The sequence below is a fragment of the Prionailurus bengalensis genome, chromosome D1 (genome assembly GCF_016509475.1).
Source record: "Prionailurus bengalensis isolate Pbe53 chromosome D1, Fcat_Pben_1.1_paternal_pri, whole genome shotgun sequence".
Taxonomy (NCBI): domain Eukaryota; kingdom Metazoa; phylum Chordata; class Mammalia; order Carnivora; family Felidae; genus Prionailurus; species Prionailurus bengalensis.
In genome coordinates, this window is record NC_057346.1 from 76,822,933 (window position 1) to 76,835,493 (window position 12,561).

General features: G+C 41.5%; 1 protein-coding gene across 2 annotated transcripts in view; it reads left to right on the forward strand.

Annotated features, from left to right (window-relative positions):
• Positions 1-12,561, forward strand: part of NELL1 (neural EGFL like 1) — an 882,973-nt gene that overhangs the window by 128,366 nt on the left and 742,046 nt on the right. For both annotated transcript variants that reach the window (XM_043580819.1, XM_043580818.1), the window contains exon 4: positions 4,308-4,478. In XM_043580819.1, coding sequence (XP_043436754.1) covers positions 4,308-4,478 — 171 coding nt within the window. The remainder of the gene's footprint in view (positions 1-4,307; positions 4,479-12,561) is intronic.

The following is a 12,561-nucleotide window of genomic DNA, read 5'->3' on the forward strand; positions in this document are numbered from 1 at the left end:
TTGGCAAAGAGCCAGAAGAGGGAAGTGAGCTTCTGTGTGAACACCCATGGAATTTGTTCCTTGTGATAAATTTCTCATGGCATGAGGAAATGGTGTCTTGCACTTGAATCTGCAGAGGGATTCTTTAGCTGGATGGGACATTCTGGAACCAAGGACAGAGGAGCTGAGTCTTCCTGAATTCTCTGCCCTCTGGCTTTGATAGGATCATACAGTTGTACCTGGAGAGGAGCACAGTGTGGTGAGAAGAGCATGAATCTTGGAACTAAGTAGACCTGGATTTGAATCTTAGGAGTTACATGACTTTGGGCAAGGTACTTTGTCAGTTTGAACCTTTTGTTTTTACCTTAAAATGTGAATTTCGTAAGTACCATTTAAGACTGTTGGCAAAATGAGAGGTGGTAATACATGTAAAACTTCTCAGATAGTAGAAAGTGATGGGGTGTTGCCATTGAGAGCATCCACTTTTATGTCTACCAGACTGGGGGTCAAGTCCTAATTCTGCCACTTACAGCTGTATGAACTTCAAATCTTAAATTTCTTTTGTTTAATAAAAATGGACCTCAGTATAAGTTTTGGGGGAAAAGGATAAAAAGTTTAATAAAAGTAACTTGGCTGATCTTGATAGATGTTAATTGGAATTATTCCTGTTTTTTTCCCCTCAAAATAGCATGAAATTCAGGTAGTCTTGTAAAACTTCGGTTTATAGTAACTATGTTCATAATACTCACTGGTGACTTTTAGAGAATTATACTGATGGTGGATAGGGTCTGTCTAAGTAGGGCAAGGGCTTAAGTTTAAAAAAAAATTTAGCTGTGTAAATACAGGATGGGAATGCTTACTTTCATAACATCAGTTTCATAACATTTTGTATGAAATGGTTTGCAGGGTTAGATGTAAATGTTATTCGCATGCACTTATAGTTGTGGACAGCCCAGAGAGTGTCTGCATTGCTGGATGCTCCATTGAAGAGGGAAAAGGATTCATTTTACTGTAGCTACAGCATGATGACCAACACGGGGAGGGATCTGGGAAGAGGAGTAAGGCAGAGAATATATGTCCAGGAGGGCCTTGTTGTCTAGGTCGGGAGTCTAAGGAAGCTGCTAGGGATGTTCAGTCTGAAAGAACTCAGTAGTGAATGTCCTTGCTGTTTTCAACTATTTGAAGGATGATAAACAGACTTTTCTGGGAGCCGAGAGAGTTCATTGGCTGAGTACTTGGCTGAGGTCAAAGGCTAAGGGGAGAAGTGCTGCTTAGAAGTCTGGCAGGTGATTTTTTTTTTTTTTTTATCAATCATATAGCTGTCCCCTCCCCCAAATCCACAGAAGACCTTCACGCGCTTGAGGCCTGAAGAAAGAGGACTGGTCAGGTGCCGTGAGCTTACTCGACTCTTGTTTGTATGATTACCTCCAGTGCCCTTCTTCTCCCTGCCAGCACAGCAGCCTCTAACTGCTGCTTCCGTCAACCCTAACCAGCTGGCCAGGAAGTAAAGCAACACCTGGTATACTTGACTGTAGAGCTGCTTAAGCTTTAACATGCACATGAATCCTCTGGGGATCTTAGTAAAATGGAGATTGAGTCACACAGGTCTTGGTTGGGGCCAGTCTGAATTTCCACTGGTGGTGATGATGCTGGTCTATGGTCCATGCTTTGAATGACAAGGCTCTACTGCAACTCATGACTCTTCCCTGCAGGCTACCTCCAGGTGTCTTTAGGCCAAATGACCCCCTCCTAGGTGCTCTGAGGACTAAGTCCCACACCTCTGTTAGCAGAGGGTTACTGTCTGGAAATAGTGCTGTATTCCCCTCCCAGCACCCACAAAACCATCTTACCCAGATAGAACTTAGCCTTCCAGTCTCCTTGTCATGTGTAGGACCACTTTAGCAGTTATCTGATGTATTTGAAAAAAACAAAAAAGCCAAAATAAAACCCAAAAACATGGTCTTGACTTCATCCACACTGTTGGAAATCTAGCACTTCCTGAATGTGTGCATTATGCTGCCAGAAACCTTACCCTAAGAACCAAGTATCCATTTGCCTAACCATCAGGCAGATTTCTTCTCTTTTAGCTGTATGTGGAGATTACCCTGAGGTAACAGCTTGCTGTAGTACTTTGTAAAGTAATCTTTAAAAGGTATGCGTATAATGAGCCCTTGCTCAATGAAGCCATAACCCCAGGAATATTGATTGAAGCTAGTTAAATATATCTGCCTCCCTTTGTCTTTTTCTTTTTTTTTTATTCTATCAGACGATCTATAGGAGGATTCTAAGTCTTTGACATCCTTTTTAAGGTCCTGTCCCTTCCTGCAGCAGTGGCTTACTGGTCAAAGTGAAGTAATTGAGAGATGTCTCATGACGATCTTGGTGAGGTCTCTTATACAAAATCGTGTTGCTTTTCTATTCAGAAACTGGCCTTGGGTAAGGAACTTAGTATCCCTGATCACATGTGAACTCCTCTGCAGAAAGGAGATAAAGATACTAACCTTGAAGAAATTAAATGAGATGATGTTTATGAAAGCAGTTGGTACATTCCTGGCATATGAAATGAAATGACAGCTTCCTTTGTCTTCCATTTGTTTCTAACTTTTGTATGAGGGACACATTTTATTTCCTTTTTTGCTAGTCTGAAAGCATCTTCCGAACAGGATCTATATTAAATCCTTTTTTAGCCCTTTACTATGTGTTCAGTAACAAAATGTTGAATAAATTAATGAATGACCAGATGATCTCTAAGGTCTTGCTGACCTTTTAAATTCTCTGATTTTGATTCTTTTAGTGTTCTGGCTGCTTAGAAGCAATTTGGAGAATTCCCTTAAGATGAATGTCTTCCATGTTAAGGATTTTCTTTTTTGCAGTTTTATAAAATATGTATTATATTATTACTAATAAGTATGTACCTGGGCTCAGGAGCTGGCTGCAATAGTAAAAGTAACCTCTTGAATTTACGACCTTGGGCCTGATTCTTTGTCTAGTATGAATTGGGTAGGTCAGAGTCTAGTCTGCCAGCACTGCTCTCTTGGGAGGATCCCTGTGAAAGATGAGCAAGAAATATACATTTGTTATTGTCATATGATTTGGGAGTCTCTCATTATAGAGGCTGAATTTCAGATCTATTCATTTTGGTGCTCATAGAAGATGTTTTTTTGTGTGTGTGTTTTAGATTAAATTATGATCTGGCTAGTGGGGTCAGGCCAACTCAGCTAATTAGAGGAGAAACAGTAGGTCCTTTTGAACGTAGGGATGGTACCTGGCTACCTACATAGGCAGGTATTTCTTGAGTTGTCTGTACAGATGAATTGCTGACAGACCATGCCAGTTGAGGCCATCTTTACTACTGTCATTGTGCCTCTGAGATGGACAGCAGGCTGGTAGAAAAATGCATGTCAGATTTAGACCCGAATTTAAATCCTGGTAGGTACATTCTAGAACCTCAGTTTCTTAGGGATGCTATCGGCCTTTTAGGTTTGTCAGGGTGATGAGTTAGATAGTATATGTTAAATGCCTAGTGCAATGCCTCGCAGTGAGATTAGGCTTGATGTAATGATGGTGATGCATTTCAGAAGAGGTTTGGACTCGAAGTATCAGCCCTGGAGCATGTCTGGAAGGAATGTCCCAAACTTGACTGCTGCATTTTATGACAAAAGTGCAGACTGCAGTGGTGATGCTGAGTTTTTCATGGATCTGGAAAATGTGACAACAATCTGGGGAGAGAAAAGACTCAATTGCCTGTTTCCTGACATGATAATTTGAGATACTGTCCATATGTGAGTAGCTTCAGCCACTCTTCCCCTACTCCATTACATAGGAACTGTTGTCCACTTAAGGCTTTTTGTCTAGGGGGCAATGTGTTTAGTAATGTTGTCTTATCTCAATTTATTTCAGTTCCTGATACCCAACCTCACTTCTGTTTTCCTTTAATTCTTAAAAAAGTAGAGGAACCAGAAATAAAATGAAGCATCATTAAGCCCATTTCACATGAGTGGCCTTTTTTAGACAGTTGAGGGTTCTGAACTGTACCTTTAAGTGTTGGAGAGATCTTGCACCAAGCTTTGCTAATTAGCTTGTGGCCTGTCAAGTCAGAGTGGATCAAACAGTCTCTGGTTCAGAGGCTCAGGGTGTCACTGTGAGGTTCTCCAATGATAGGTGAATTTGATTCCATGCAGTACAAGTGGTTTTTAGTTATTAGATCTTTGTATCCTGTTTAGCTAATTTTAGATTCTGAGAAACTGGGTGGTGAGTTTGTGAGGAGGATTGATAACTGTGGGATCCAGAAGTAAAAACAAACATATTTTTGTTAACTCTCCATACAGCTATTTTGAACTAGAGAGCAGTGGTCTGAGGGATGAGATCCGATATCACTATATACATAACGGGAAGCCCAGGACCGAGGCGCTTCCATACCGGATGGCAGATGGACAGTGGCACAAGGTCGCTTTGTCAATTAGTGCCTCTCATCTCCTGCTCCACGTCGACTGCAACAGGTATGTCTGTGCTTTTGTTCTTTTGTGATTCTGTCCTTGAAATCGAGCAGTGGGAAGGGGAAAAATATCAAACCCCTCCAGGCCTTGCTGGGAAATAAAAAAAACAAGGAACCCTAATTGTAATTTAACCTACCAAATGGGCCATTAGATGTGCTGAAATGACCAACTGTAATATGCTAAGAAAACAGTTCATTAAGATGAAACAGTATCCTGTGATTAGGAACAAATGTACAAAAGGTTGATTACAGATTGGGGAATATTAAGTGCACCTCCGTGTACTCCAGGCACCAGCTGAAATTCCATGGAGCTGTGCTCACAGTTAACTGTGATATATTGTTGTTGAGTTCGTTCCACTTGGAGGCAAATAAGCCATTCTACCTTAGAATGAATCTGAGAAGCCTGTGCCACTGAAGCAGCTAATTCTATTTCACTTCATCAAGCACAGCTTTGCTTAAATATCTTTTTCAAAATGGAGGCTTCTTAAAGAGGCTGTGCTTTTTGAATCTTTTGGAATTAATGCCATCCATCCTCTGCAGAGGAATGAGCCTTTCAGTTTGCCAGAGGATGGCAAGACTTTGTGACATCTGGGGGATTTCATCGGGCATTGTGAACTGGGGTGGGAAGGAGATCTTGTCCCCCATGTATGTCACTGGAGTCAGGTTTGCTTCCAGCTGAAGAAAGACTGATGGTGTCTGTCGGATCATTTGCGGCTGGACAACTGGTGAATGGTGGTCAAGGGGAATGTTTTGACCTCTCTAGAATCCACTGAAAATCCTTGTGGATAGTGATGTTACAGAGAATATTTTTGCATTGTGAGCAGTGCCCATGAATTGTTGATTCTTGTTAATGATACAAAAAGTTAACTTGTTCCATTAGGCCCAGGATAAGGAACAGGCATGTGGGGAACAAACTACCTTCTGGGACCAAACAGGAGGAAGAATAATCCAAGGTTAATCAGCTCCAGACTACAATTCTAATGAGGGGGTATTTGAATGTACTTATAATTATAGCTCTGCAGTCTGTTTTGGAAGAGGACCTGGAAGGGCAGAAAACAAATTAATGCCAGGCTTAAGGGATGTTCTGCCATCTTGAATTAGTCTTGGTCTATTTTGATTTGCTGAAGATGTTTGTGGCCTTGAGAAGAATTGTGGCTTCAACCAGATTATAATAAGTGTGCCTGGATAAATTTTCATAGAAACAACTTGTTCCTTGTGACCCTATTGTCCTAACTTGGGGAGCCTGCATAAAGCCAGCCCTCAGCCATCATCATGTCCATTTCCACCTTCAAGAGCTCATTGGTGGGATGCTTGGGTGGCTCAGTCACTGTTAAGCATCTGGCTTCGGCTCAGGTCATGATCTCACGGTTTGGTTTGTGGGTTCAAGCCCTGTGTCAGGCTCTGTGCTGACTGCTTAGAGCCTGGGGGCCTGCTTCAGATTATCTATCTCCCTCTCACTCTCCCCCTCTCCTGCTCATGCCCTGTCTCTCTTTCAAAAATGAATAAATGTAAAAAATAAAAATAAAAAAGAGCTCATTGGCTACTTATTTTCTAGAAGTTAGGTAGTAGCATTCTTGTTGCTGCCCTCCAGCCCCCACCTGTATTGCTGCCCAAATGGTAGAGCAGAAGGGCCCTGGATGTCCTATGCCACAGGTCAGAAAGAGGCCACAAAGCTCTAGTTTAGTAATTCCCACCTGAACAGTCTGGGAGACATTGCTGGTTTCTTGCTATGCAATTTTTTGCCTCTGCCTTCCAAAAGTGTTTTTTTCTTTTTTTAATATAATTTATTGTCAAATTGGTTTCCATACAACACCCAGTGCTCCTCCCTCCTTCCAAAAGTTTTATCTGTTTTTCTAATATTATCTCTGGAGGAGAAAAAAGAAGAAAGGATAGATCTCTGCTAATCTAAAGTTTCACACCTTCACAGATACTCTGGTTCCTATGAAATACTCTTTTCTGACATCCTTAGCCACTTGCCTGCTCTGAATTTGGGGAAGTTAATTTCTTTTCATCTCCATTTTTAAATTTCTAAACTAGGATAATACCTATTTGTAGATGGGAGTGCTAAATGAGATAATCCACATAAGGTGCTCTGAAGTGGTGCTTCATCTTTGCTCAGGGTGATGTTTGTTGTGGATTCTGCACGTTTATGGTACCTCTTTGTCTCCAAACTTTCAGCCACTGTATGTCCTTCTTGGCTACCTTGGCCCTTTTAAGAGGAAAGTGGGTAGAGGATGGGAGAGCTGGAGCCCCCAATAGTCTATAGGGTCATTCTCATTTATAAGGAATGGACTGAGGGGGATGCTGAATATTCCTTTCCTTCTCTTGAAAATTTTCATACTTTGGTTCATGACCTAACATGTCCTTTATGTAAGATCTTGGAAGGAGAATGTAAAGTTGTTTGCCTGTTAATGATTCATGGGCTCAAACACAAATGAGGCTTTTAGATAGATCGGGAGAAAGAAAGACCCAGAACAACTGGGCCACAGGAGAGGTTAAAAACTGATTTTTGGTATAGTTCCCAAAGCTGATGGCATGTAAGAAGTTTTGGGGACTTTTAAAAAAGATGGAGTTACCAGGCCCCATCTTTGATCTGTTGGATCAGATTCCCTGAGGGTGGAAATGTCTAAAAAGCTATATTTTTAACAGGCTTTCCATGTAGCTCTTATGCAGGTGGTCTAGCTTTGGTAAATGGAGTGGTATTTCACAACCACTGGTTTAGGTGGAAGGGGAGAAAGCTGGAGAAGAGGCTAGGCTGCATTGAATACATGAGAGATCCTAGAAAACCAAGTACCTGCAGCAGAGCCCTCAGGAAAGAAGAAAAGATTAAGGAAAGAGGGCACTGTCTAGTGAATAACATAGGCTTACCTTCTTCACAAGTTTCTTCTTAGCACTAGCTGATTCTAGAGTGGCAAATGCCCTGGTCCATTTATCATGATACTGGTCTACCACTTCTATAGGCCACTCTCACAGAGAGTGAATGTCACAAAGGCTGATTTTTACTCCTGAAACTATTCATTTCATACTACCTGGGATTATTTTGGGTTGCTTTTCCCCTTAGAGTTACACTTTTTTCTCAACCTGTTACCCACTAGAGTTCTGCTGGTTAAGTGACAAACAGTGATGTGGTAACATTTATTGAGTGTTGACTTGTGCCAGGCACAGTGCTAAGCTTTTATGTAGGTTAATTCATCCCATACTCATGCTGTTTATTTCTTGTTTTCAAATGATATACCAGAGATTACATTATAAGTCTGCAGCTCTGCTTCTAGTAAGTGGTTGTACTGGGATTTGGAATCAAGTCTGATTCAGGAGTGTTCTAACTGCTAGATCATTTAGCCCAACGTGGAGGACCATGGCACTGGACTTGGAAGCTGAGGGAAGTCCAGAGCCTGGTTCAATGTGATCAGTTTGCTCTCTTTTGGTATTTCCCTCCCACACATCTTACGTTGCTGATATTGGAGTTGTTTGGTAGGATACAGAATCTTCCTGATGGAACCTATTGCATTGGCATGGGGGAAGGGACCTGTGTTTATTGAATACTACAGACTAGGTAACATGCTGGGCATAATATTTCTTAGGATATTAATGTGGGGACAATTTATTAGACCTGTTGAACAAGTTTGGAATTAGAATGGCTCAGAGATACATAACTTAAAACTTTGAACCAAGATCTAACTCCCAAGCCTTAGTCTTTCTGTCCCTCCACGCCACCTCTGTAAAGTGTTAATGACCTGTACTTCCCAGGACATAGTCACAAACACATTAGGGAGTCTTCTGAGGGGAGAAATGCTCCAAAATTTTCTGGACCATAAAGACATTTGGAATAGGAAGATTTCCCTGGCAATTTTATTGCTTTGAAGAAGTGGTATGTGGTGAGATTTTCCACCCTTTTTAGCTTAGAATTGAGAAACAGCCTTTTCAGACCTAATTACATTAATTGTCACAAGAGAAGTGACTGCTATTTTAGTTGGTGGCTTAACACTTCCTGCTTGCTTCGGAGAGTTAGTATTCTTCCTGCTTTAGCTGTTGAGCTAGAAGCTCCCAAAGTATGGGTAGCCGATTACCTCAAGCTAGAAACAGAAAAGGAACCATTCAGTTGGGCGGCTAGCCTGATTATCTCCATTGCCTTGGGTTTTTCTCCAGCTGCCTTTATATTAATAGCTGCCAACAAAGACAAGAATGAGGCCTGTGCTAACCTTCCTCAGATTGTCTCATTCCATTCTCCTTTCACCCTGTGGCCTGTTCCCATTACTCCGAGCCCTGAATCCACTGACATCTGGGATTCAGTGCATAAGCATTCTGTTCACCACAGAAGACTTTCCTCCCCTTTGTTTGGTAACTTTTAACTTTCAGTCAACCTATCAAATTAATGTATTGGACACACTCTCTGCCAGGCTGTGGAGGATACAAAGAAATAAGAGTCCTAGCCGTTGAAAGTTCATGGCTTATTCACTCACTTTTAATTCTGAAACCACTAGGGCCTCCCACAGTGATTGGGCCTGGCCTCCAGATATCAGAGAAAGCATAGACTTGGACTGAAACCCTATTAGCAGGCTGATTGGACAACTCCTAATAGCAGTTGAACAGTGGAGAGAACTGAAAAAAGTCATTCCCAGCATCTTGAAGTGACTGGAGCCGAGCTTCTCAACAGCTGAGGGACAGGCTCGAACGTGTTTATCATTTTAATGGTACATTCACCCAGCACTTTGTGCAATATGCAGGTGTCCCTACTCTAAGCAAACCTCCTGTTGCCTCACTGCTGGGAAAATTTCTCTTACACAGTCATACTGCAACACAGCTTGAACCCTCACCTCATTGCTTCAGATTTGTACAAGTGTGCACACACGTGTGCAGTGCAGTTGTCACTCTGACAGTGAACATCATGATCATGGTCTAGACAACAAACACACTTAAGTTTTTTAACACCTGCTATTTGTTTATTGCAGAGCACATTGAATTTTTGGATACAACTGATCTGGAGCATGCAGAATTTAAAAACTTACTATAAATCACTGAACAAGCCAGTAATTCAACATTTGTGTCTAATATTTCAGAATAACTTCAGGATATGAGCATCTGTTTCTCTAGGTTTTTCATAATGAAGTATGTTTATATGGCATCTTCATTTCAGGGAGCTCCCAAAGAATTTACAAACATCTTATTAAACCTAAATTCCTTAATGTAGTTAAGCCACACGTATAATGTACTACATTGATTTTACAAACATTTTCACTATAGTAAGGAGGGGGAAATTAAGAGATGACCATCAAAGGCTATAGTTTCCAAGAGATCCTGGCCAAGACTCAATCTCCTGGCTTTTCAACTGGTACGTTATTCACTTCACAAACTGGAACACATGCGCACAATTTACCAAAATTAAAATAAAATTGAGAAACCAGCATATGCCTCAGGTCCAGCTAACTCATCAGCTCCAGACCTTCTGTCCAGGAAGAGATGGCAAGTAAGCTAGAGAGAGAGGATATTCCTGTGTGCAAATTTTAACAATATCAGGCACCAGTACAAGAGATGTTGTAAGGCAGTTCATGATGGATTGCTGGATTCCTGATGGAGACACTCAGGTCTGGTAGATCACAGGAGGGAGAACTGGGGTGTGGACTGGCCTCTCAGACTCCTCTTACCTTCCCAGGTGAAAATGAGTTACAGTTTCTGCAGCTTTACAGTTTTGCCACTGTATGATCTGATTCTGTATCAGTCACATGAGAATTTGGCTTGGAACAGGGCTCATCTTGTAAGTATTACAAAGCCAGTCATAGTGTCGGTGAGAGAGGAGTGTATATGCATGAGTGTATCAAGTTGAGGGAAAGCTTGCAGGGAGGGCCAGAAAAGGAAGTATGAGAGAGGGGAGGGAAGAAAAGGAAAGGGAGAGCTCTTGTCTGTGTGATGAGGCATATGAGCTCTCTGGCTTAATCTGGACTGAAAGGAATGCTGAATCTTTGTCTTGGTTTTGCCATTTATAAAATGGGATTTCCATGCATTATGCAGGAGTGTGAAATCAGGCCATTTGTGTCTTACATTCCTTGAAGAGTCTTAGTTTGTTCATTCACTCATTTGCCAGGAACTGCACTTGAATCTGTAAAAGGGAAATCATAGTGACTCTTCTAACATAAGATTGTAGGAATGTAGCAAGAGAGTGTATGCAACATCTTGATAATTTCAAGCTGCTTTGTAAACACATAGCATTATGAAACATCAATATATGCCATCATATAGAAAAGATGTTAAAATATATTGGAAAAGAGTGCAGTAAAGTCAGATTTTCACCTGTATAAAAACAGTAGCTCATGTCGCATAGATCAGGGCCTAGTGTGTAATGTGGATCTGTGGTGCAATGTAGGATTTGACATCAATCAGTTCCTTGAAGTTCTTCTGATGGCCAAATCTTAGGCAACATTCTCCAACAGTTTTGGTTCCACGGTTGCCAGTGCAGCACAAAAATGGTTTTTACACCAACAGAGTCTCTTCAACAGGTATGTAATTGTAGAATCTCTTTAAAAATAGGTAACTATGGGGCACCCGGCTGGCTCAGTTGGTTAAGCACCTGACTTTGGCTCAGGTCATGATCTCATGGTTCATGAGTTTGAACATCGGGCTCTCTGCTGTTCGCACAGAGCCTGCTTCAGATCCTCTGCACCCCTGTCTGTCTGCCCCTCCCCCGCTTGCACTCTCCAACCCTCAAAAATAAACAAACACTAAAAAGGTAACTATGGTGAATAGGAAAGAAGATATTCCATTGTGATAAAGTCTTTTGTTGATCCTTCAGAATGTGGCATGACATTTTCCCCTTTTTATTTGTTAGGAGGTACAGAAACTTAGTTCCCCCTCCCCTTCTCAGGAGCCAAAATTATCATGGTTTTTATGAGAGGATGTAAAGTCAGGTGAAGTCTCACTGAGTGAGGAAACTCACTTGTTAAAATTTCCTAAATAAAATAAAGAGTATGAGTTTTTCTACTTGGAAAATCTGGCTTTTTAGCACAAAAGTGTTCTGCCTGCCAACTTGAGCTGAAAGAGATTGTTAAATTGGTATGACCTCGGAAAGTAGTATAGAGTCTCTGGGCCTCGCCCTTCTAGGTATACAGTGAGGGGCTTGGGAACAGATAATTTTTGGGTTTCCTTCTAACTCTGACCTTCTGCGTATCTTTCTGATCTTACCTCATCACAGTATTTAGGGCATATGTTTCTTTTTTTCAATCTTCAGGACCCTGGAGAGCAACTCAGCTTTGCCGTCATCACAGGCCCTTCCTTAGTGTAGTATAAACAAGCAGGGGGCTTGCAATGATCTGGATTGATAAGTGGGTTGACATTGCAGCATGCTGCTGGTGAACACAGACTACTTACGCTAGATGTCCAATCTTTTTTTCTCACTTGTCTCTTTCCTTGCTGGAATAGATGCTGCATATGCATTTTTAGATGATAAGGGATATTGGCCTTTTGTTCTCTCCTTCTGCTCCTTATTTCTCTGAGTGTTCTACCCAATATGTGACAGTCGACAGCCTTTGGGAGGTGCTGGGTGACCTGGCAATGAAGGCCTTGGTAGATCGATGATCTACAAGATAGAGCAGTGCACTGTAGCCAGCAGATGATGTATAGTTATGCTGTTGAAAAACATTTTTCTGAACACTGAAGGGAAAAAAAGCCTTTGCTGCCAGCTTGGAGAAATAATGGGGGAGACTGGATCTAAAGATCCAGGTAGCCAGTGCTGTAGATTCTTTGGCAAAGTGGAGAGTAGCTGCTTAATTGTTAGGCAGTTGAGACACTAGGGTATTGGATGCCTCGTTCTGACTGAGCCCCTCACACCTCTACCCATGCTGGTTACCCTGTGGCCTACTCATTCCTACCTTGTTAGGTAGGTTCCAACTTTAATTTTACCTTGTCTTCTAATGAAATCAGTAGCAGACCTATTTCTGATTTTGTCTTCTCAAGAACCTTCATCTTCTGCTCTCATTCCCCAGTGGACTTAATGAACTTGTACTCTGGTGTTTTTTAGATTTGTAAATGGAGAAGACTGAAAAGGAATACAGTAGAACCTATCCCTTATTTGGTAGTTTGTTGGCTACATGAGGCTA